The 25,037-nt window shown below is 46.3% G+C and overlaps 1 protein-coding gene across 4 annotated transcripts in view; it reads right to left on the reverse strand.

The window, feature by feature from the left end:
- The window catches only part of LOC119857280 (NACHT, LRR and PYD domains-containing protein 3-like), a 258,531-nt gene that overhangs the window by 117,563 nt on the left and 115,931 nt on the right, over positions 1-25,037 (reverse strand). For all 4 annotated transcript variants that reach the window (XM_043516752.1, XM_038406006.2, XM_038406002.2 and 1 more), the window contains exons 7-8: positions 18,730-18,903; positions 12,043-12,258 (exon numbers count right to left, since the gene is read on the reverse strand). In XM_043516752.1, coding sequence (XP_043372687.1) covers positions 12,043-12,258; positions 18,730-18,903 — 390 coding nt within the window. The remainder of the gene's footprint in view (positions 1-12,042; positions 12,259-18,729; positions 18,904-25,037) is intronic.

A 25,037-nucleotide genomic window follows, 5' to 3' on the forward strand; every position in this document is an offset into this window, starting at 1 on the left:
ATGGACACAAATCAGACGTCAAGAATTATAACATTCAAAAAACAGTCTGAGAACATTTAAATCGCTTTGGTCACTCGATTACAGACCTAAAAGTTGCAATTCTTCAAGAAAAGAACTTCAAAAACAGACTCCAATGAGAGACTGCTGAATTGGAATTAATTTTCAAACTGGATACAATTAACTTAGGCTTGAATAGAGACTGGGAGTGGATGGATCATTACACAAAGTAAAACTATTTCCCATATTTATTCCTCCCCTCCACCCCCCCACTGTTCCTCAGATGTTCTTGTCAACTGCTAGAAATGGCCTACCTTGATTATCACTACAAAAGGTCCCCCCCCCAGCTCTCCTGCTGGAAATAGCTCATCTTAAGTGATCACTCTCGTTACAGTGTGTATGGTAACACCCATTGTTTCATGTTCTCTATGTATATAAATCTCCCCACTGTATTTTCCACTGAATGCATCCAATGAAGTGAGCTGTAGCTCACGAAAGCTTATGCTCAAATAAATTTGTTAGTCTCCAAGGTGCCACAAGTACTCCTTTTCATTCTGGAGGCAGAGATTCTCTTTGAGAATTTGGTGCTGGGCTCAGATGTCTGGAAGAGGAGCCTCTGCTATGTGACCATCTCATTCCAAAACTGGTGAATTACTGTAAATATGACAAGTTTAAACAGACTCCCTGTCACCGATTTCTCCTCTGATCCGAAAGGTGCTGGGCACCTGCCATCACTTGGCAGAGGGTAAAGCTGGTGTCAGAACAGGACACTGGTGCTAGAAGAAGGAGCAACACTACACACAGGCAGTCCCTGCCCTGAGGATCCTACAATATAGATAGACCAGACAGGTGAATGGTAGGGAAAGGAAATATTGTTACTGTCATTTTTCAGATGGAGAATTGAGACCCATAAGAGATTGAATGATTTGTCCACGGTCACACAGAGTGTCTTGAGTTCAATCCAGCAATTTAATTACACGGCCATCCTTTCTCTTGCACAGAGCTCTGATTAGTCCCAAGTGTTTCTCAGTTTCAGAAGTGCCCCCATATTTTTTAATCAATGTGACATCTTTTTCCCCCTTTTTTTCTCATGGTTGAGGCTGTTAAGGAAGAGCTACTTACCAATCAGGTGTTGAACATTAGGTCCTGAGCAAACGAGGAGGCTTCTCACCGTGATACCTATTGTGATTTGCTAAAGTGTGTTGGAAAAATTCAAAAAGATCTAACTACTGACTAGACCAGACCCAAGCAAACATTCCAACAGCTGTTGGAAGGGAATAGAAAAATTCAAAATGGGTTCCCTAGAAGGGAGGGAACTCCAGTGTGTGTGACTGTGGGAAAATTGGGGTGGGGGAAGGTTGGACTGACTCAGATGTCTTTGAAATGTCACGTGTCATTTCCAGTATTTTACAAATTTGCCATACATTTCAAGGGCAAAATTGTGTACTATCAAAATTACAAGAACTTTCATTGTTTTCATGTACTAGGATGGCTTACAAAAATAGCCACAACTAAAAAAACCTAGTGTTTAATTTTCACCAAAAGAGGCAGAAATCTTCTAAATGTGAGTGATAATGCAACTATGTACTGAAAATTGTACTGTTTTTGAAAGTTTGGGAAATACTTAGGCCCAGCTGATATATTGTATTCATTTTCCCCTACTTTTTTTTCCTTTGGTTAAAGCAAAAGTCTGTAATCATACAACAAAATGAACTTGTACCATGAAATGCAAAAAAAAAAGAAGTCATCATTTGTAGCCTGGACTGATTTGAGAACAGTTTTTCTATCTGCAATTTTTATGAAGATATGAAGACAAGAAGACTCCTACTCCCTATTTATAAAATGTTTTTGTTATTACCTCTTCAGCTCTGTGGCCATCAAGGATAACATGACCCCCTCCTTCTCAGAATTCTGCCCTTCTGCAAAATAGGAATACTAGAAACACAACAGGAAATCTATGTCTCCACTTATGACTCTGATCCTTAAACTTGTAGGCTGATGAAGGACAGTAAAAGCACTTAGATTTCATTATTTACACATGCCCTTGAAAGCACGGCTGCTTTAAGAAGCTCCTTTCTGGGCCTTTCTTTCACATTAATAAGTACTTTTCCAAAGACATAATCATTTCCTCACATAGAGGCAGTATTGCCAATTCCAGATTTTCAAAAGTCATGAGTCAGGCCCCTAAAATCATGATTAAAATTAATGCTTTTGTGGTTTTCTTTCTTAGCTGTCTAGTTCCTGAGTACGTAAGTTACACATGAGTCACATTTTTAATCTTCTCTCCACAATCACGAAGGCCCAAAAAATATTATTAAATAAAACAATTGAGGTAAAATTCTCAAATATTCACATTACTCCAGGAGCTGAGGCTGAATAAAACCCCCACCAAGAATTGTAATCCTTGCAATAAAATGGCAAAAATTTGCAACACTAGGTGGTTCTTTGCACAGTGGATTTTGTAATATGGCTTACAGCTCTTAAATTTCATGAATCTGTTATGGTCAGAAATCAGAAGAGCTAGAATACACCACCAGACACAACAGTCAGCATTTGTCTCTCCATGGGCAGAGTTGTGTCATGTTTCACTAAGTCCTTTTGAAGCAAATCTCCATAAGGAGAATTGCCACCCATAACATTTGCTAAAGCTTTTCTCTTTTTTGTCATCCCAGTGCCATCCTCTAGTGCCCTCAAGCAGCATTCTGCATAGAACACTCAACTGTGACAAGTTAAGGCTGAATTTGCTGAGACATGTTAACATACTGTTACAGGGGCACTGTCCCTTCAAAGGAGCTGCCAGGCCCAGCTCTGTGGTCTTGGTTTCTTCCCTCAGTGAGGGTTTCTGGCAGCTGTAGTCCAAAGCAAAGCCCAAGAGACACTCTGATTATTAAAAACAATGAGGAGTCCTTGTTTACATTAGCCTCATTGGCACTACAAAAGTGTTTTCCACCCCTTCTTGTCAACTGTTGAGAATAGCCCACTTCCACCTTAATTGAATTGGTTAGTTAGCACTGACCCCCGCTTGGTAAGGCAACTCCCATCTTTTCATATGCTGTGTATTTATACCTCCCTACTGTATGTTCTACTCCGTGCATCTGATGAAGTGGGTTTTAGCCCACAAAAGCTTATGTGCAAATAAATTTGTTAGTCTCTAAGGTGCCACAAGGATTCCTTGTTGTTTTTGCTGATACAGACTAACATGACTAACCACTCGAAATCTGATTATTAAGTAGCTGTGCCTTAAAACCTTAACCATATGAAAGAGAAATGATATCCATTTTAAAAAAGCACACTCCTGGAACCAAGAATCACAAGAATGAACACAGCTCTCTGCATGAGATGATCCGGTTCTGTAGTTAAAACTCTGGATCAGAACTCAGGAGATCTGTGTTCAGTTACTGGCTTTACGATGTGCTACCTGTGCGACTTCAGGCCAGTCATTCCATCTTTCTGGGTCTCAATTTTTCATCTGAAAAATGGGAATTGTAATATTTCCTTCGCCTTCCCACTGTCTATCCTGGAATAAGATGGTCACACAGCATAAAGGGATCCTCTTTCAGGGATCTCAGCCTAACACCAAACTCCCAAGCAGAAACCTGCCTCCAGGATAGACTGTAATCAGAGCGCAATGCAGACAGCAAACTCTCTAGCTGCTTGCACAGCTCCCTCCATCCCAGGACTGCATCTCCACCAAATCTTGCAAAACCCAATAAAACTAACACAACACATGTTGCCCCAAGACTAATACCATGCTTACATGCTAAAAAAGAAATGGGAAGACTATAACAGAACTGCCTGGTGACACCTGCCATTACAACATGTCCATGCCAAACATACTGAGGCTCTGATCGCAGCTGGGGGACTTAAACAATACCGTAATAAACTAATCATTAAATAAAAATCTTGTTTAATTCAGAGTTGCTCAGTAATACCTTATGCCTTTCTCACACTGCAGAAAACCAGGAAATACAGAGCAAAGGTAAACACCCACACTGCCCCCTGGAACTGGCAGTAGCCACTGGGAATTAAGTGCATGCCCTCCAGATGCATTCACTGTGTTAGGTATAACTGTACTGAGTGGTGGAGGAATAAGTGGAAGCAGCTCGGAAGAGCAGTGTTTGTGACACAACGAGATCTAGGGATTACCTTCAGGAGCATCATCATAGAGCTGTGATTGTGATGTGAGGGGATCTGGGTCTGAGTCTCCCCACTGTGTGTATTCTCAAAAGAAAGAGGAGCGTGTGAACCATGAGATTCCAGTCGGCATCATTCCAGTATAGAATTGCGTAGGTTATGTCAATAGCAGGGCACTGGGTGCTATGGTTACTGTTAGTAGTGACATGGGATATAAGAGCAGTCTATGGATTTAATGATGGGTAGGGGAAAGTATAGGTTGAGGGGGTAACCTGTGTGCAAGTCTGAAGGGATTGTAAAGGGTTTGAAGGGGTTGTTAAATTTTACAAGTGTGGCATTCTCTCTGGGGAGTAGGCTCAGTGTTTGAGTGTAGGACAAGAGCAGGTAGCACCTGTCCATCACAATGAAATGCCAGATTGCAAGTGTGTATGTTATGGGCATTCTGAAACATCACTCAAGAGAGGGCAGAGTTAAAGTTCTGTGGGCATTTACCTTAATTTAATCCCCACCCCCAAATATTTACAGTTCATTCTCAGATTTCTACCCTGGGAGGGTTTCACACCTCAAATTTGAAGGCTCAGAGCGGTGGTAAGTGGCCCATTCATCTCAATGAGATATTCTCAGCTGAAAGAGAATACCCATGGAGATGAAGACAGCCTGAAAAAATAGCTCTGAGACAAGTGAACTGTTCCATTCATTTCTCTGGGTGTTCCCTTCCCCCCTCAGTGCTGGAGAGTTTCTCATGTGTGTCAAGCATACCTGTCTCAGAAGCGTGTTCTTGGTGCATGCTCTGAGCATGCCTGTTTTAAGCTACAGGGCAGGGCTTCCTGAGATCCTGGCTTAGATGGGGGATAGGGAAATGGGCTCAGACACCCCCAATAGGCAAGCCCCCTGGCTCCTGCCTCACTTGATGGGGGGGAGGATAAGGGTCAGACTCCCATAAATGGACAGGGACTCCCAGAGCCAAGCACACACGGGGAGGTGGGTGACAGGAAGCGGGGACAGTTACTTCCAAATTACGTGGAGGGGTTAGGGAGAGGGGCTCAGACACTCCAGAAAGGCAAGTCCCCTCCAAAACCTGGCTCACATGAGGGGACACTGATGGGGGACACACCCCCATAGATGATCAGGGCCCCGCCCGGGAGCCTTGCACTCAGACAGGAACATGGAGAAGAGTTCAGACACCACCAGGGGGACAAGGGATCCCCAGTCACATAAGGAATACAGAGAGGGGCTCAGACCCCCCTTGAAATGCAAGCTCCCCGCGAACCTGGCTCACATGAGGGAAGCAGGGAAGGGGGAGGTCACGCTTCCTTAGACAGACTGGGGGGAACCCAGATTGTGGCACATGCAAACCATTCTCCCCCTTTGTCCCTAGAACCCCATTACCTGAATCTCAACCTATTTTCCCACCTACTCTTTCACCCCAATCACCCTCCCCTCCCAGCGAGCATTGGCTTGTGTGTTTTTTTCAAACAGTAGTTTCAGCACCTTCTGCATATTCTGCTATACTGAGATTCTGTTTTCCCCAAATTAACCCCCTCTTCCCCCGTAATAGAGGCAGATTGGAGCAATACACCTGCTTCTTTTACTTCAGATTTTTGCCCTGGATTGGATTTGGACTCACAGTGCCAGGGGTTTTACTCAGATGCAATTACCATAACACATCCCTGGAGTCACCCAGGTCCTGTGATGGGTAGTTTTCCGGATAGTAGCCTCTCTCTCTCTCTGCACATGCTCAGTTTAATATATTAAGCACATAAATAGGTGCACAAGACTTCTGAAGTGCCGAATGGGAGATGAAAACTCTCTCTGAAATAACGTTTTAATTTGATTTCTTCCAAAGGGCTTGTGGGTGCCAGGCCCTTTGTTGGGGAACCCTCAAGCATTCAAGACCCTGTTGTGATGACTTGAGCCCTAGATTGATCTTTATCTATGAGCATAAATAGGTTGCTGGAATTTGTCAACCTTAAGAAGAGCTGGGGGGAGGGGACCGTATCACAGGAACCCCTTGGTCAAATTACCCCAATGTTGGGTCACTATCAGAAGCCCTTGCACCCATGAGACATGCCAAATTCAAGGCACTCTGATTAACCGTGTAGATTTTAGACCTCTCAGGCATCTAGCTAACTTTAAAAAGGAGGCTGGTCTGAACCTTAACTATAGCAAAGCTGTCTCTTTACTGTAATAAAAAATACAACTACCCTAAATAAAATGTGGAATTTATTCGGCTAGCACCTAAGGTCCAGTGTCTGCAAAGAAAAGAATAAATTGGTGATAGTTCACTTGTTGAGAAGAGAAGCTCACTGGAGACACTTTTGGTTGAAACACAGGAACCCGAACAAGACAGCTCTCCCCCACACAGGACATTGGCTGATAAGCATCATTTGAACCATCGAAGTGCTGGGCCACAAACCATGATTATGGAACAAGCACATGGAGGTTCAGCTGACCAAATCAATGCTGTATCTGGTGGTGAACAGTGAGATGCGGGGAGCCCATTAACTGGTAAAGTGGGACAGACTAAAGGGAGTGGACAGGCATAGAACACACAAGCAGAATAAACAGTGAAAAAGTGACCTTTCGAATGTTATTTTGCTGTGGGGGGGGAAGGTGGGTGAGCATTTGCATTTTCCTTAATTCTTTGGGTGGGAGTTGCTAAGTGGGGATTAGCTAAATGGAAGAAAATAGGAAGGGAGGGGGACAAAGAAGGCGGGGGGAAGGAAGGAAAGAGGGGAGCATGGAAAGAGGCAAAGATGCACCAACTGTGAGGGGATGGGAAAGGAAAGAGTTGCAACAAACAGCACAAGGAAGGGAATGTCGAGAGTGACAACTTGTAGCAGGCAGTCTGATGACATCAGTGTCCATCGGTCTCTGCCGAGGCTGCTTCTCTGTCTGCTCCAACAGGCTGGGAGTCATCTCTGGTCCTGGGCTTGGTTCTGGAGTTTCATGGAGGTTTAAGACAATGGCATTAAACTGCTAGCAGAAGCTGACTGGCAGCCAATGGAGGAATCCGAGCACAGACATGAGGTATCATAGTGGCATAAATCACAGAAGAGGTGGAGAGTTCTCTTCTATCAGCTGGAACATATGCAGTGTTAGACTAAGTGTTAGGAGCAGTGAATTACAGTGAACCGGTCTGGAGATGAGAAGTAGATTGAACTGTTTGGCTAAGTCCTTGTATCGACGGAATGTGTGAAGTTTCTGAGCAAACTGGTGATTCCTATGCAAACTCTGTCACGGTTCGTACCTCTAGATCACCCGTTGGGGTGAGGGTGGGCGCCTCTCTCATCCCTAAGGTCCCTTTATGACTGGAGGTGTTGCTATAGCGCTGGTTTGGAGTGCAACCCACAAAACAGTCTGAGCTTACCCCGCTGTTCTTCACAAGTTAACAGGTATACAGTTTCTGAGAAGGGGGTTGGGTTCCTAACACCCTGAGTGTCACAGGACCAGGCTGAGCACCTGGGGTCTAATGAAAAGCAAAACAGAATGAAGATGGTTCTTCTGCCTCTCCAGAGGGTGCAGGCAGCAGAATCTCTTCTGCAGCTTCCCTGAAGAGCAGCCCCTGCTCTGCAGGGCTAGGGAGCACTAGTTCTGCTTCCCTCTTAAATTCAGCCTGCCTTGGGCTTTGATCCTCCCTTTTAAGGAGCCACCCCTCTCCAGGTGTAATAGGTGTCACAGGTGTGCCAGGTTGGGGCTGAGTGTGCCCAGTGGAGTTCATTAACCCCTTTCAGATTGGAGTGGGAATCTCTCCCACCACATATCCCATGCCTCAAGATAGCAGTCAGGATTTCCCAATCCAATCCTGATTTCATCAGCGGTCCCAATCAGGGCTGGCTCAGTCCTCTGGAGCCCCAGGGCGGAGCATGCTCAGTGAAGGAGGGAGCTTTGGAGATTCTAGCTGCAAAGCTGAAATAAGTCTCCACTGAGCATCAACAATGAGATTTTTTCAAACGCTTATAACTTTGAAAACTGGGGCAGAAATAGGCATATACCTGGCACAAATGCTTCCCCCTGTCAAATTTCAAAAGCATGGGGGGGATAGAGCTTCTCACTGAAAAGTTCACCAGAATTACTTGGCGGAACCAGTGTGTTTTCCTAGCCTACGGATGAACCATTTAGTCTGAAATTTCACAAAAATATTCAGCTTGAAGCAGACACCCAGCATGGAAAATTTAAGCCACTATGGTTAAGGTTAGCAAAGCTAAAAGCAATAGAAAATAGGGTCTACTGATGAAAGTGTCAGGCTATCATAACAGCAGGTAGCACTTCACTTCAAATATATGTACTCTACAAAGCAAAACATAGCTTTTGACATTAGCAAATATAAAATTGATTGACGGCACGATACATCCATTGTACATCCCAGTACAGGTTGGGTAGTGCCTCTGTAACTCTTGTAATGTAGTATTCAAAAGAAAGAGAAGGATACAATGTGATACAAGAAGAAAAGGTAAAAAGTTGACTGCTGAATTCTAGTCCTGGGTGACATATTCAGTGCTTTCTAACTTGTCAATAACCATGCTGTGCAATCTTGGGTGCATATTTTTGAAGCACAACTTCTGTGTAAGGTGAACGTGCTGTGACACTAATTATTTCCCAGAAGGAGTATATGTATGCCTCCTTTTCGTATTGTACTGCTTTGTCCCTTATTAATAAATTAAGGTTTCAGAGTAGCAGCCGTGTTAGTCTGTATTCGCAAAAAGAAAAGGAGTACTTGTGGCACCTAAGGTGCCACAAGTACTCCTTTTCTTTTTAATAAATTAAGGTAAGCTGGGTTATTTGGTCTCTTAAATACATTTAATGTTGAACCACAAGTGTTGCCAAGCAATTGGCTAGACCTCAGTGAATATTGTTAGACTGACACAAGTCACTCTCCCTTGGGGGGAGGGGGATAAGTACCACGTTCAGATGGCAGCATCTCCTTTTTAAGCAGCAATGACTTATGGGAGCCCCTCTCTTTGATGCTCCACAAACTCAACTGGTAACTCCTTCCCTTCCAGACTGAATTCAAAGTCCTCATACTAATTGTCAAGGCCCTAAATAGGGTATGATCTAATGTGTACACTAGAGAACTCCACATTGCAACTTGCATCAGTGTGACTGAACTGGAAGCTGCAATGATGCAGTGCATCCACACTAGCCATTCTATCTTGGATGTATACAATACACTATGTTCACCAAGAGTGTGCTCTGTAAATGCTGCAGGGCCTGTGGGTTGTTGAACCTACCCTGCATTTCCTCTTGCAGCTTCCTGGAGCAGGTGCATAATGTCTACGGCTTATAGTGTTTGTGTGCACTTAGTCACTCTTTTTGGTTTGCTACATTGCCTGCTTTAAATGATTGGGTCCTACACAAGGATCTGCACGTGTTGTGAGAAGCAACACCCTGCACTTGCAGATACCAAGAGAGAGGCTCAGCAGCTCCTACTGCCACGCCCCCGACTCCCTACAGATTCTGGGCCTGACAGCCCAGAGTGGGTCATGAAAAGCACCAGAAGCTTTGAGTTTTCGTGCTATGGACAGTGAGGAGCTGGATTTGCTTTCTTTTAATTCATTTCTTCAATCATGTTTTTTAGACAGAGTTTGATTCTTTTTCAAATTTTGTTATTTTTTCAGATGTTTAGTTTGTTTAATAGCTAAACTCAGTTTCTCTGTATCCTGTTTTCCTTTAGGAGCTAGAGAGAAGAGAGCTCTGGTCCCAAAGGAAAAATATCTTGGCGGTCCTCCACGCAGCCCGGAGAATGCTCACCAACATTCTTCCCCACCTGCTATAGTGGAGTCCCTTGGGGCTGGAAGGATGGGAGCAATCAGAGGGTGATGCAGTACTATGGAAAAGAGGATTTAGTAGGGGTGGGGAAACGTAGAGGGTAGGGTTCATCCAGGTGTTAATTTTTTAACTAATTACCTGGCTCTGAGTTCCCTTTAGCACATCTTAGGAGTGTGGAAATTGCTGCGGATGCTGTCAACATGCAGTGATTATGCATTGTGGGGTGTCTATGTTCATGCACGTAAATCAGCGGCCGTGGTATAGCATTTTATGTTTTTGCACAAGAATTCCCAATACACCAAACAATTTTTTTAACATGACACGTGTCTGAAGTTCTATAACACTGTATTTATCATTCATTGTGCCTTTGTAAATCATAGAGGTGGGAGTTTGAGGCCAAGCCTAGCAGAGACCAGTCAGTCTTCCCTCAGCTGCTGTGGGGCTGACATGCATCAGGGATATAGGTGGCACAGCTTGCTGAATAATAGAAACAATTCTCTTTGAAATATTTTGCTTAATACATCATACATTTTTTAATCAAAATTATGAATTTTTACAACTAACTCCAGTGAGCGGCGTGGCAGGTGACAGAATCAGCTTCATAGAGTTTAAGGGCACAAGAGACCATTAACTCATCTAGTCTGCCCTCCTTCACTTCAGGCCATTACATTTCCACTAAAATCCCCTCTGTTGAGCCCAGTGGTTATGCATTATCAAAATGCTCGTGGAAGGATGGGCAGGGGCAATGTGGAACTCCCTGAGGAAAATACTCATTGCATGACTGCAGCTGCTTTGCCAGTGCTTGTGCATAGGGATGTGGTGGTGGAAAATGTGATTGTATTTCCTCTGAGCAGGTTAAACAACAGAGGTGATGGGATCCCGTGGGCACTGCTGTACACACATTTCTGTATGGCTGTGCAGAGTTACAGGTATGGTGCGGAGTTGAGCTGTTGTTGCCAAGGCCAATGGCTTGTAGTAGACAGTCTCAACTGCGCTCCAAAGGGACAATCTCACTGGAGATACCCAGGTTCAGACTCTTGGGCATTGGAACAGAGTGTTCTCAACAGCTAGAACTCAGCTGTAGAAGGCCTTCTGAGAGGGGATCAGACTGAGCCCTAGCCTGGCCATAGAGCAAAATGAAAGATCACCTCTTTGCTAAAGCCCTTGCCAGGAACAACACCAGGGTCAGCATGAGATGAAGATGGTGTAATAAGAGAAAAGATAAAGAATAAGAGAAAAGAAAATTGGGTTGGTGTGACACAGAGCGCCCTTGGCACAGGGTCCCCTGTTCTTTGCAAACAGCTCTCACCTCAGGCCTGACAAACTAAATACACCAAATACTTCTTATAGGATATTTATTCATCAAGTATAACATGTAATGTATCTACTGAATGCTGTGTTGTCAACCCTTGCCACATCCCAGAACATTCAATGTAAAAGCATCAAAGACCATTGCAAATGATCAAAAACACTTGGAGGTGAAAAGGAACATCACAGCAGGAAGGGGATCACCAGCTAGTTCTGCAACTGACTGAACTTGGTGGGGAAAGCTTAGTTCCTTAGAAACAAAAGGAACTATTGGCAAGTGTAGACCCAGGTTCACACTTTAGGATTTTGTTTTGTGTTTCAACCAGTTGTTTCCATCACCTTCTCTCTTTCCTGGATAAATCTTCATTCTTTCTTAAATAAACCTTTTTTTGTTTTTATGATAAATGTTCAGAAGTGCTGTGTGGCTTACAGAAGCAGTGGTTAAGGTAACTCTGATAACTGGGGTACACTACATCTTTGGGTGCAGAGATTCTGGTACTTCTGTGAGTAGCCACACTCAGGGGCTGGATATCAAAGGAGAATGAATCAGGGGTTCAGTGATTGGGCTGGAATAAGCCCAGAAGAGAGTGCTTGAGTGAGCGAAGGGCTGCTGATGCCAGGGAGCTGACACCCAACTACTACTAGTAAAGCTCCCTCTAGCTGTAGGCACAGGGGTGGAAGGAGGTAACAAGGTGACTCTCCATCCCCAAGAAACATCAGAGTGGAACAGAGAGAAAAAAAAAACTTCTCCTCCCCTCCACCATCTCTCACTGTATCAAGCACTTTACACAGAGGACACCTGTAAATACACCGAGGAGGCCAAATGTTACTTACTCCAATTTCTGTAGTTTGCAGTTTGGGTGTTTCAGTCCCTCACACAGCAGCTGCACTCTGGCATCGCCCAGTTTATTATCAAAAAGAACTTGTGGCACCTTAGAGACTGAAACCAGTTTATTATGACTCAGGTTGAGCTCTGTCAGGCTCCGGCTGGTGCTGAGAACAGCTGCGAGATCTCCGTAGCTAGCATCTGTGAGATGACAACTCCACAATCTGCAGGAGAGAGAAACGCAGAGAAGGGGAATCACAGTGTGAAGGGGGCTCATCACATCTGATCTGACAGGTGGCCCCACCCAACAGCCCCTCTCCCTGACCAATCCACATGTGGATTTAGAGGTAAGAAATGAGGGAAGACAAATGAGAAGTTGAGGAGAAAAAGGACCCAAAGTGGGGAAAAGACACATGAAGGAAAAAAGATTGCAAATGGTATAAAAAAGGAGAGACACCCTGCAAATGGGGAGTGGTGTTGTGGATAAGCTATTGGAAGGCGGTAGCTGTGTCAACAGTATGGGAGTTTATTCGTTGCCCTGGGAGCTGATTAGAGTCCATTCTGGAGGCAGAGATTCTCTTTGGGAATTTGGTGCTGGGCTCAGATCTATGGAAGAGGAGCCTCTGCTGTGTGACTATCTCAGTCCAGAACAGGTGAATAAACGTAAATGTGACAAGTTTCACTTCGAGTTTATCCAGACTCCCTGTCACCGATTTCTCCTCTGATCTGCGAGGTGCTGGACACCTGCCACCACTTGGTTGAGGGTAATGCTGGTGTCAGAACAGGACACTGGTGCTAAAGAAGGTGCAACAATACACACAGACAGTCCCTATCCTGTCTCAAATGGAGAACTGAGACCCATAAGACATTGAATGACTTGCCCAAGGTCACACAGAGAGTCTGAGGTTTAATCCAGCAATTTAATTACACGACCATCCTTTCTCTTGCATAGAGCTGTGCTTAGTCCCCTTGTGTTTCTCAGTTCAGAAGGGCCCCATATTTTTTAACCAATCAGGTATTGAACAGTAGGGCCTGAGCAAATGATGAGGCTTCTCACTGTGAAACCTATTGTGATTTGCTAAAGTGTGTTGGAAAAATTCAAAAAGATCTAACTACTGACTAGACCAGACCCAAGCAAACATTTCAACAGCTGTTGGAAGGGAACTGAAAAATTCAAAATGGGTTCCCTAGAAGGGAGGAAACTCCAGTGTGTGTGAGTGTGGGGACAATGGGGGGGGGAAGGTCAGACTGACTCAGATGTTTTTGAAATGTCACGTGTCATTTCCAGTATTTTAGAAATTTGCCGTACATTTCAAGGGCAAAATTGTGTTCTATCAATATTACAAGAACTTTCATTGTTTTCATTATGCATTAGGATGACTTACAAAAATGGCCACAACTGAAAAAAACCCAATGTTTAATTTTCACCAAAAGTGGCAGAAATCTTCTAAATATGAGTAATAATGCAACTATGTACTGAAAATTGTACTGTTTTTGAAAGTTTGGGAAATACTTAGGCCCAGGTGATATATTGTATGCATTTTCCCCTACTTTTTTTTCCTTTGGTTGAAGCAAAAGTCTGTAATCATACAACAATATGAACTTGTACCATGAAATGCAAAAAAAAAAAAAAAAAAGTCATCATTTGTAGCCTGGACTGATTTGAGAACAGTTTTTCTGTCTGCAATTTTTATGAAGATATTAAGACAAGAAGACTCCTACTCCCTATTTATAAAATATTTTTGTTATTACCTCTTCAGCTTTGTGGCCATCAGGGATAACATGACCCCCTCCTTCTCAGAATTTGGCCACCCTAGCTATTGAGGAGGGAAATGTAACCCTCCAAACTCTTGAGCATGTAGCACTCTGGCCAGTACTTACAAATCCATTGCTTGATGCAGCCTGACTTACAAGCCATCTCCTGTGCTGTTCAGTAATCATGCAGAGCCAGGCAGTCTCACAGAGCTCTGCTACATTCACTGTCTAACTGATCTGCATTGCTTAACATGATCCTTGCACAACTTAACAACCAGTTCCAACTGGCTCACCACGTGGTATCATCTAATCTCTCATTTCTGAGCCACTTAATCTGCAACTGAAAAACTACATCCAATGTCACCTATCTATTGGCAATAGGCTCACTACTAGTCTCAATGCCACACAGTTCCCGGGAACTGTGCCTAGCATGTTCCCACTCCGGCTCCTACACGTAGGGGCTGCCATGGATCTCCACTTGCTACCAGGGAGCCAATAACTGGTAAAATGGGCCAAAAATTGTGGAAGAGTTTCTGTAAAAGGGCATCATTTGGTAGCTCAATGACCAGTGTTTGGCTTCCAGTCAGAGTTGGTGAAACAAGATCCACTCAGGCAAATATTTTATAATTTAAGCTAAAAAATCCCCCTTCACACAGACTTAAATCTTTGTTTTTAGTCTTGACTCCAAAGTGGTAACATAAACTAGCCAACCCATCCTGCAGAAATAAGTTTCTGGTCACGTTCTGCTTTTGCCTCAAACTTGACATTACAAGTAAGTAGGGTGGAGAAAAATCAGTAGTTTATAAAAAAAAGTTTTCCTTAAGTCAGCTTTCATTTAAATCCGAGTAGTATAAAAAATTAAATAGGTTTATATTTAAAAAGAAAAATGTATTTAAAACTAAATTTGAAATGAAGACATCCTATGTTAAGGCCTAAATTTACTATAATCTACACACACTATTTACATTCAATTAAAAAACAAGATCAAAGCAGTATGTTTGATGCTGACATTTTAACAGAAAGTGAAACCACTGAACTGGTGTAAGTCACTGGCTAAGCATCTGGAAACCCTGGGAACGCTGGCTCTAGCTGAGGCTTGGTTTCAGGCTCTGCCATAGGGAGCCTCCCAGCCCTAAAAACTGTAATTTGAGCAGGGCTTCAGCTCCTGACTGCCACAGAGCTGGGAGCCTTGAAGTTCTGGCTTCTGAGTTTCAAGTCTCCTGGCTCATTCGTTCCCTCCAGGGCTTCTAGTGGACTGATGGGGAGCTGGGAGCCTAAAAGACCTGGGAGCCCTTGCTGAGCTGGGAGACCCGGTGGTTGGTCGCCCACGCTTAATTTCTTTTACAGATTTTGAAACAAAATGTTTTGATTATTTAAAAAACTATTCTTTCATTTTTTTTTTCCATTCCAGGGGAAAATTACAAAATTTTTACTTTTCATTCTGAAAATGGAAATTTTTTTCCAAAATGTGCTGCAAAATGGGAACTCTGACTTTCAACCTGGTCTACGTCTTACTTTTGTGATCTGCCTCAGAGAGTTCAAGGAGCGAGTTACTGTTATAAAACACTGGTACCCTAACACAGTACAAAAGGACTAGATGAGCCAGTGAACATAGAATCTCAAGGTTGGAAGGGACCCCAGGAGGTCATCTAGTCCAACCCCCTGCTCAAAGCAGGACCAATCCCCAGACAGATTTTTATCCCAGTTCCCTAAATGGCCCCCTCAAGGACTCACAATCCTGGATTTAGCAGGCCAATGCTCAAACCACTGAAGAGAACGTCAAGAGTGACAACTTGTAGCAGGCAGTCTGATGACATCAGTGTCCATCAGTCTCTGCTGAGGCTGCTTCTCTGTCTGCCCCTACTGGCTGGGAGTCATCTCTGGTCCTGGGCTTGGTTCTGGAGTTTCATGGAGGCATTAAATTGGCATCAGAAGCTGACTGGAAGCCAATGGAGGGATTGGAGCACTGAGCTCATGTGGTCATAGTGGCATAGAGCACAAAAGAGGTGGAGAGTTCTCTTCTATCAGCTGGAACATATGCAGTGTTAGACTGAGTGTTAGGTGCAGTGAATTACAGTGATCTGGTCTGGAGAGGAGAAGTAGATTGAACTATTTGGCTAAGTCCTTGTCTTGGCAGAAAATGTGAAGTTTCTGAGCAAACTGGTGATTCCTATTCAAACTCTGTCACAGGTCGTACCTCTAGATCACCCGTTAGTGAATTCTAGTCCTGGGTGACATATTCAGTGCTTTCTAACTTGTCAATAACCATGCTGTGCTATCTTGGGTGCATATTTTTGAAGCACAACTTGTGTGTGAGGTGAACATGCTGTACCATTAATTGCTTCCCAGGAGTGTATGTATGCCTCCTTTTCGTATTGTCTGCTTTGTCCCTTATTAATAAATTAAGGTAAGCTGGGTTATTTGGTCTCTTAAATACATTTAATTATGAACCACAAGTATTGCCAAGCAATTGGCTAGAACTCAGTGAATATTGTTAGACTGACACAAGTCACTATGCCTGTGGGGGAGAGAAGTACTACATTCAGGTGGCAGCAGTTCCTTCTTTAAGCAACAATGACTCATGCAAGCGCCTCTCTCTGATGCTCCACAAACTCAGTTGGTTTCCCATTCCCTGCCAGACTGAATTCAAAGTCCTCATACTAATTGTCAAAGCCCTAAATAGTGTATGATCTAACGTGTACATTAGAGAACTCCACATTGCAACTTGAATCAGTGTGACTGAACTGGAAGCTGCAATGATGCAGTGCATCCACACTAGCTGTTTTATCTTGGCTGCATGCAATGAACTACGTTCACTGAGAGTGAACTCTGTAAATGCTGCAGAGCCCAGAGATTGTTGCACCTACCCTGCATTTCCTTGCACTGCTTCCTGGAGCAGGTGCATAATGTCTACGGCTTATAGTGTCTGTCTGCACATAGTCACTCTTTTCAGTTTGTTGCATTGCCTCCTTTAAATAGTTTGGTCCTACACAAGGATCTGCACATGTGTTGTGAGAAGCAACAGCCTGCACTTGCAGATGCTATGACAGAGGGTCAGCAGCTCCTACTGCCTCTCCCCTCACCCCAACACAGGTGCTGGGCCTGAAGGCCCAGAGTGGATCATGAACAACACCAGCAGCTTTCGGTGCTCAGGGCGGTGAGGAGCTGGATTTTTTTTCTTTTAATATATTTCTTCTTTCATGTTTGTTAGGTTTTTAGACAGAGTTTGCTTGTTTGTTTAAATTTTGTTATTTTTTCAAATGTTTTGTTTGTTTAGTAGCTAAACTCAGTTCCTCTCTATCCTGTTTTCCTATAGGAGCTAGAGATATGAGTGCTCTGGGCCCAAAGGAAAAATATCTTGGGGGTCCTCCACACAGCCCGGAGAATGCTCACCAAAGTTCTTCCCCACCTGCTATAGTGGAGTCCCTTGGGGCTGGAAGGATGGGAGCAATCAATGGGTGATGGACAACCATGGAAAAGAGGATTTAGTTGGGGTGGGGGACTCCAGAGGGTAGGTTTCATCCAGATGTTAATTTGTTAACTAATAACCCTGCTCTGTTTTCTCTTTAGCACATCTCAGGAGAGTGGAAATTGTTGTGAATGCTGTCAACATGCAGTCATTATGCATTGTGGGGTGCATTATGCATATGAGTGGCACAGCTTGCTGAAAAATGGAAACAATTCTCTTTGGAATATTTTGCTTAATACACCATCCATTTTTGAATCAAAATTATGAATTTTTGCAACTAACTCGAGTGAGCGGCTTGGCAGGTGACAGAATCAGCCTCATAGAGTTTAAGGCCACAAGAAATCATTAGCTCATCTAGTCTAGCCTCCTATACATCACAGGCCCTTACATTTCCACTAAAGTCCCCTGTGTTGAGCCTTGTTATTCTGAGTTATCAAAATGCTCCTGGAAGGATGGGCAGGGACAATGTGGAACTGCACTGGGAGAAGACTCATTGCACGACTGCAGCTGCTTTGCCAGTGCTTGTGCTGGAACAGTGCAGAGGGATGTGTTGGTAAAAAATATGTGATTGAATTTCCTCTGAGCAGGTTAAACATCAGAGGTGATGGGATCCCTTGTGCACTGAGGTACGCACATTTGTGGGTGGTTTTGCAGTGTGACAGGTACGGTACGGAGTTGCGCTGTTGCTGCCAAGGCCAACAGCCTGTAGCAGAGTCTCAACTGTGCTCCACAGGGACAATCCCACTGGAGATGCCCAGGTTCACACTCCAGGGCACTGGAGCAGAGTGTTCTCAACAGCTAGAACTCAGCTGTAGAAGGCCTTCTGAGAGGGAATCAGACTGAGCCCTGTCCTGGCCATGGTCAGAGCAAAATGCAAGATCACCTCTTCGCTAAAGCGCTTCCCAGGAACAACACCAGGGTCAGCATGAGATGGAGACGGTGTAATAAGAGGAAAGATAAAGAATAAGAGAAAAGAAAATTGCGTTGGTGTGACACAGAGCGGCCTTGGCAAAGGGTCCCCTGTTCTTTGTAAACAGCTCTTACCTCAGACTTGACAAACTCAATACACCAAAGACGTCTTATAGGATATTTATTCATCAAGTATAACATGTAACATATCTACAGAACCCTGTGTTGTCTACCCTTGCCACATCCCAGAACATTCAATGTAAGAGCATCAAAGACCATGGCAAATGATCAAAACCACCTGGAGGTGAAAAGGAACATCACAGCAGGCAGGGGATCACCTGAAATGCTGCTGATGCCAGGGAGCTAAAACCCAGCTACTACTAGTCAGACTCCCTCTTGCTGTAGGCAGGGGGGTAACGAGGTGACTCTCAGTCCCCAAGAAACATCAGAGTGGAGCAGAGAGAAAAAAAATATTTTTCTCCCCCCCACCATCTGTCACCGTGTCAAGCATGTTACACCGAGGACACCTGTAAATACACAGAAGAGGCCAAATGTTACTTACCGCAGAATCTGCAGTTTGCAGTTCGGGTGTTTCAGTCCCTCACACAGCAGCCGCAATCCAGTATCTCCCAGAGAATAATGAGCACCCAGGTCCATCTCTGTCAGGCTCTGGCTGGTTCTGAAAACAGCAGCGAGATCCCCACAGCAAGCGTCTGTGACATCGCAGCTCCACATTCTGCAGGAGAGAGAAACACAGAGAAGGGTGATTACAGTGTGAACAGGGCTCGACACAGCTGTTCTGACAGGCGGCCCTGCCCACCAGCCCCCTCCCTGACCAACCCATGTGCAGAATGAACTAGAATCTCTGCTCCAGCGCCTGTCCAAACCCCCACCCTATTGCAATGAGGAACCAGTGTGACATTGGACTTCCTGCCTGAGCCCCACCCCTTACACTTGACTTTTGACCAATCAGCACTGTGAATGGACCAGAAACCTCAATCCTTAAACCTCTGCCATTGACCAATAAAGATTAGAGTTCTGGGTGAGACTTCTCCACTAAGCACCACCCCTCACCTTTTCCACTGACCAACCAGAATTTAAGGGGCAGCCGTCTGGCCATCCTAAATCCCACCTACCCAGCTCTCAACCAATCAGATTGGACTTGGCACTGATCAGCCCCGGAATGGTGCAATCCAATTAGAGCAGGCCTATTGCTACAGCGAGGTTGTAGGGGGAGCCCCCTCCCCAGGCACCTGGGCCAAGCTCAGAGCAGGAGGAGCTGGGAGAACCTGCCCCTCCATGCACCTGGCACTAGCTCTGCTGCTCCCCTACAGAACACAGACATCCCCTGTCTGCCACCAGCCTGTCAGCTCCCAGCTCTGATCATTAGTCCCAGCACTGGCAGCATCACACTCACCTTCCACTGAGACCAGGGATCAAAGGCTGGGGGGATTGGAAGACAAAGAGGAGAACAGACCCACAACTAGGGGGATCCCCAAAGTTTGGGGAAGAAAAGTCCTTGAGAAGAGGTTGACCATGTGACCATGTTGGCAGGGCCTGTTCCAGAAACACTGATGGGGTTATTGCAACTAAAATTTTCTTCTGGTTTCTGCATCCCTTCCTACAGAGTCTGGGCTCCTGAGGGAGCTGCCAGCCAGCAGAGTGTGGAACTATGACAGCAGCCTGGCTATAACCATGTGCATCTCAGGGTCCAGCCCCCCAGAATGACTGTCACATACTGCCACTCCGCCATCCTCCCTCCCTCCAGGGCTCACAGGGAACCCTCTGCACTCCCAACAGCTGCCAAATCTTGCACACATGTAGAGACGCCCCCACCCACCAAAACTGTCACCTGCACAACTTCTTCCATGACTACAGTGGCCTTGAAAATATGGTCGCTCTGCCAAATGGGGAGGGAAGTCCCAATGTTTGAGAGAGAAAAAAAGCCCTGCATTTGTATGAGGGAGAGAAGCTCCCACTCCCTGGGGGGCCCCCATCTTCAGTCAGGGTTGGTAGAGCCCCAGAGATATTTTGGAGGCAGAAAGAGAGGCACCCCCAATGCGAAGAGAGACTAAGTTTGTGTTCAACAGTGAAAGAAAAAAACTCATTGGTGTATGTGGGAAACTACGGAGAGAAGTGCTAGTGGGGAAAGGTGAGGACAGGGTTATCTTGATGAAGCAACAGAGAAGAGCTCCACAAGATTTAAAGATTTAAAGGTAAGAAAGGAGGGAAGACAAATGAGAAAATTGAGGAGCAAAAGACCCCAAAGTGGTGAGACAACACATGAAGGGAAAGAAGGTCCCAACTGGGATAAAAAAGGAGAGATGCCCCCTAAATGAGGAGTGGTGTTGGGGGTAAGCTTTGAGAAGGAGGTACCTGTGCCAAAGGGGATGTGCCGCTGCTTCCGGAAGCTGCTTGATGTAAGCGCCACCCAGAGCCTGAACACCGACCCCCTCCCAGGCCCAACCTCCTGTCCCAATCCCTCCAAAACCCTCAATCCCAGTCCGATACATACTTCTGGACCCCAAACTCTTCATCTCCTGACCCAGCCCAGAGCCTGCACCCCCAGCCAGAGCCCTCACCCCCTCCCGCACCCCAACCCCCTGAGCCAGCCTGGTGAAAATTAGCCAGTGAGAGTGGGGAGATCAAGCAATAGAGGGAGGGGGAATGGAGTGAGCATGAGGTGGGGCCTTGGAGAGAGGGTGGGGCAGAGGCGGGACCACAGGTGTGGGACGGGGCCTCAAAGTAGGGGCTTTGGAGGAAAGTCAGAGGCAGTGCAAGGATGTTTGGGTTTGTGCGAGCAGAAAGTTGGCAACTCTATGCAGCAGCCAGTCTGATAACATCAGTGTCCATTAGTACATGCTGAGGCTGCTTCTATGTCTGTACCTATGGGTTGGGAGGTCTCTCTGGGCCCAGGGCTTGCTCCTCCTGGGAATTTCATAGAGGATTAAGACCATGGCATTAAAGTGACAGAAGAGCTCATGGGGAGCCAGTTTTGGGGAGCAGAGCATTGACTTGATGTGGTCATAGTGACATAAACCATGGAAGAAGTGGACAGTTCTTGTATTATCTGGAACATAGGCATTGTTTTTACATTCAATTTTAGATGCAGTGAAATAGAGCAATCCAGTCTGGAGAGGAAAAGAGGATTTAACAAAATGGCTATGTCCTCGTCTAGGTAGAATGTATGAAGTTTCTGAAGAAACTGGAAATTCCTAATTAAACTATGATTTACTTTTAAAATCAGAATTATACGAGAGACTTGAAGTAAGGGGAAAAAATAACACTCTGATAGCTTGGAATAGCATGATCCTAATCTCAGACACAAAAGAAGACATTATGGAGGTAAAAACTTAATAATAAACTACTGAAAAAAAAATCCTAACTAATTGTGAAACCATGAAAAGGAGAATAAGACAAGAAGAGATGAAAGACACTAGAGATCCTGTTGGTATCCAGGAGGTGAGTGGGCTTCTGTCCACCCACTACTAAAGGACCTCCCCCCAGCCTAAGGGGAGGATCCACAAGTCCGGGATTCCAAATAAATTCGGGGGACAACTAATGAGATAACAGGAACAGGAGTGAAGTCACAGGGCTAAACGAAGGGAACCTGATGGGGACACCGAGCAGGGAACCCCGGACAGTGCCCACTGCTCCTCGAAGGCGTCCAGGGAGCCAGCGGACACCGCCCAGAGGAACTCTGCCTGGATGCGTGAAGAGACCGAGGAACAGAAATAGGCCCCACAGTCACAGTAAACCCTGTCAGCCAACCTCATCTCCCTGGTTTTGTAGATGGCCAATTTGGCCAGGGCTAGGAGGAGGCTGACAAGGAGGTCCCGCAACTTTGTGGGGCCATGGATAGGGAGTGCATAGATGAACAGGTGAGGGGAAAAGTGCAACCAAAACCATAATAAAATATCTAGGAGGAGACGGAATAGGGGCTGCAACCTGGTGCACTCCAGGTACACATGCGCCAGGGTCTCCCTTGTGCCGCAAAAGGGGCAGGTGTCCTGGAGGGGAGTAAACCTCGCCAAGTACACGCCCGTGCTCACGGCTCCATGAAGGAGCAGCCAGCTGATATCCCGGCGGACCTCGGGACCAGGGTGGAATATAGGCTGGCCCAACAGGGCTCCTCACCCTACAGAGGCAGCAAGAGGTCCCGCCACTTCATGTCAGGGCTGGATGTGAGGGTGAGAAAGTGAAGGGTGTGGAGCACGAGCGTGTACAGATGTTTCCTTGGCGCGGTCTGGAAACGAACTGGCTGCAAGTTGTGCAGCCAGCTCAAAGTGAAGGGGCAGGGTGGCCAGTTGGGTCCACGAGGCAGGGGCCCGATGAAAAGGTCCGGACGGCCTGGGGTGAAGAGTGGGTGAGGCATGCCCTCTCATATTACCCGGTCGAGGTAGGCGCGAGTAGCAGGCGGTAAAGCGGCCCTCACCTCCTGAAGTATGCGCCGGGGAGTACGAGGTCTGGAGATCCCTGTGCACCGAGCGAGCATCAGGGGATCCAGCCAGTCTCCCCAGTCATAGTCCAGGAGGTCTCCGACTCTGGCGACTTCTGCCAGAACCAATCTCTGGTGCACTGAGGGGGACTCCGCCACCTGCACACGGAGCTGGGGGTTGTGTAGCAGGGGCTCCGCGAGGCTGCCACGGACCTGGTAACCAAGAACAGTTTCCAGGTCTGGACGAAAGGCACAGAGAATGTACTGGCAATGGCAGAAGTGAAACAGGACATGAGAACCCACATGAGCTCACAGCAGGAGTTTGCCTGGGACTGGTAAGTATCCGAGTGTGTGTGTTTGCTTGCTGAGGAAGTATCCGAGCGTGTGTTTGCTGGGAGGGCAGGGAGAGAGCCTGAGTGAGTGTCTGATTGGCTGCTAGCCTGCAGGGGGCGGGCATTAGGGTGTCTGTGTGTTTGCGTCAGGGAAGCCTGGCTGTTTAGAAATAGCCAGAGCCTCGCGAACCAGCTGAGCGGCAGCGGAGCAGCGGGGACAGCAGAGCAGCTCACAGCAGGAGTTTGCCTGGGAGTTCGCCTGGAGTGAGCCCAGTGAGGCTTACATCTTGCCAACGTCTCTGAGGAAGCTCATAGTAGGTAGGTGATATGGAAGGGGGGGTTCAGCTGTTGTGACCTGCACTGGATGTGCCATGTTTGTCTTTCTTCCACAGGACAGAAGCGACTTTGTCTGTACAAAGTGCAAGCTGGTCTCCATATTGGAAGAGAAGATTGAAGGTCTGGAGCAACAGGTAACGACCCTGCGTTGTATACGAGAGACTGAGGATTTTCTGGACCAAACTCAGGATAGCCTTCTAGGGGCACAAAGCTCTAAAGATATAGAGCAGGTTGCACAGAGGAGCCAAGAGGCCAGTGAAGAAGCTTGGCAACATGTGACCTCCAGAAGAGGTAAGCGGAATGTCCGGGTTCCAGTAACACAGACACAGGTAACTAACCGCTTTCATGTTCTCTCCACAGGTACCAATGCGGAGAGTGGACCAGATGATATGTCTGGGGGGAGAAAAGCAGAAGGAGACCCCGCTGGTTGGGAGGCATGAGATGCGATGTCCTGAGGTTGGGGGTTCCACGACCACCACTCCCAAGAGGAGAAGGCGGGTGGTGGTGGTCGGGGACTCTCTCCTCCGGGGGACTGAGTCATCTATCTGCCGCCCTGACCGGGAAAACCGAGAAGTCTGCTGCTTGCCAGGGGCTAAGATTCGTGATGTGACGGAGAGACTGCCGAGACTCATCAAGCCCTCGGATCGCTACCCCTTCCTGCTTCTCCACGTGGGCACCAATGATACTGCCAAGAATGACCTTGAGCGGATCACTGCGGACTACGTGGCTCTGGGAAGAAGGATAAAGGAGTTGGAGGCGCAAGTGGTGTTCTCGTCCATCCTCCCCGTGGAAGGAAAAGGCCTGGGTAGGGACCGTCGAATCGTGGAGGTCAACGAATGGCTACGCAGGTGGTGTCGGAGAGAAGGCTTTGGATTCTTTGACCATGGGATGGTGTTCCATGAAGGAGGAGTGCTGGGCAGAGACGGGCTCCATCTTACGAAGAGAGGGAAGAACATCTTTGCCAGCAGGCTGGCTAACCTAGTGAGGAGGGCTTTAAACTAGGTTCACCGGGGGAAGGAGACCAAAGCCCTGAGGTAAGTGGGAAAGCGGGATACCGGGAGGAAGCACAGGCAGGAATGTCTGAGAGGGGAGGGCTCCTGCCTCATACTGGGAATGAGGGGCGATCAACAGGTTATCTCAAGTGCTTATATACAAATGCACAAAGCCTTGGAAACAAGCAGGGAGAACTGGAGGTCCTGGTGATGTCAAGGAATTATGACGTGATTGGAATAACAGAGACTTGGTGGGATAACTCACATGACTGGAGTACAGTCATGGATGGTTATAAACTGTTCAGGAAGGACAGGCAGGGCAGAAAAGGTGGGGGAGTAGCACTGTATGTAAGGGAGCAGTATGACTGCTCAGAGCTCCGGTACGAAACTGTGGAAAAACCTGAGTGTCTCTGGATTAAGTTTAGAAGTGTGTGCAACAAGAGTGATGTCATGGTGGGAGTCTGCTATAGACCACCGGACCAGGGGGATGAGGTGGATGAGGCTTTCTTCCGGCAACTCACGGAAGCTACTAGATCGCATGCCCTGATTCTCATGGGTGACTTTAATTTTCCTGATATCTGCTGGGAGAGCAATACAGCGGTGCATAGACAATCCAGGAAGTTTTTGGAAAGCGTAGGGGACAATTTCCTGGTGCAAGTGCTAGGGGAGCCAACTAGGGGGAGCGCTTTTCTTGACCTGCTGCTCACAAACCGGGTAGAATTAGTGGGGGAAGCAAAAGTGGATGGGAATCTGGGAGGCAGTGACCATGAGT

This window comes from Dermochelys coriacea, chromosome 6 (genome assembly GCF_009764565.3).
Source record: "Dermochelys coriacea isolate rDerCor1 chromosome 6, rDerCor1.pri.v4, whole genome shotgun sequence".
NCBI classification, from domain to species: Eukaryota; Metazoa; Chordata; order Testudines; family Dermochelyidae; genus Dermochelys; species Dermochelys coriacea.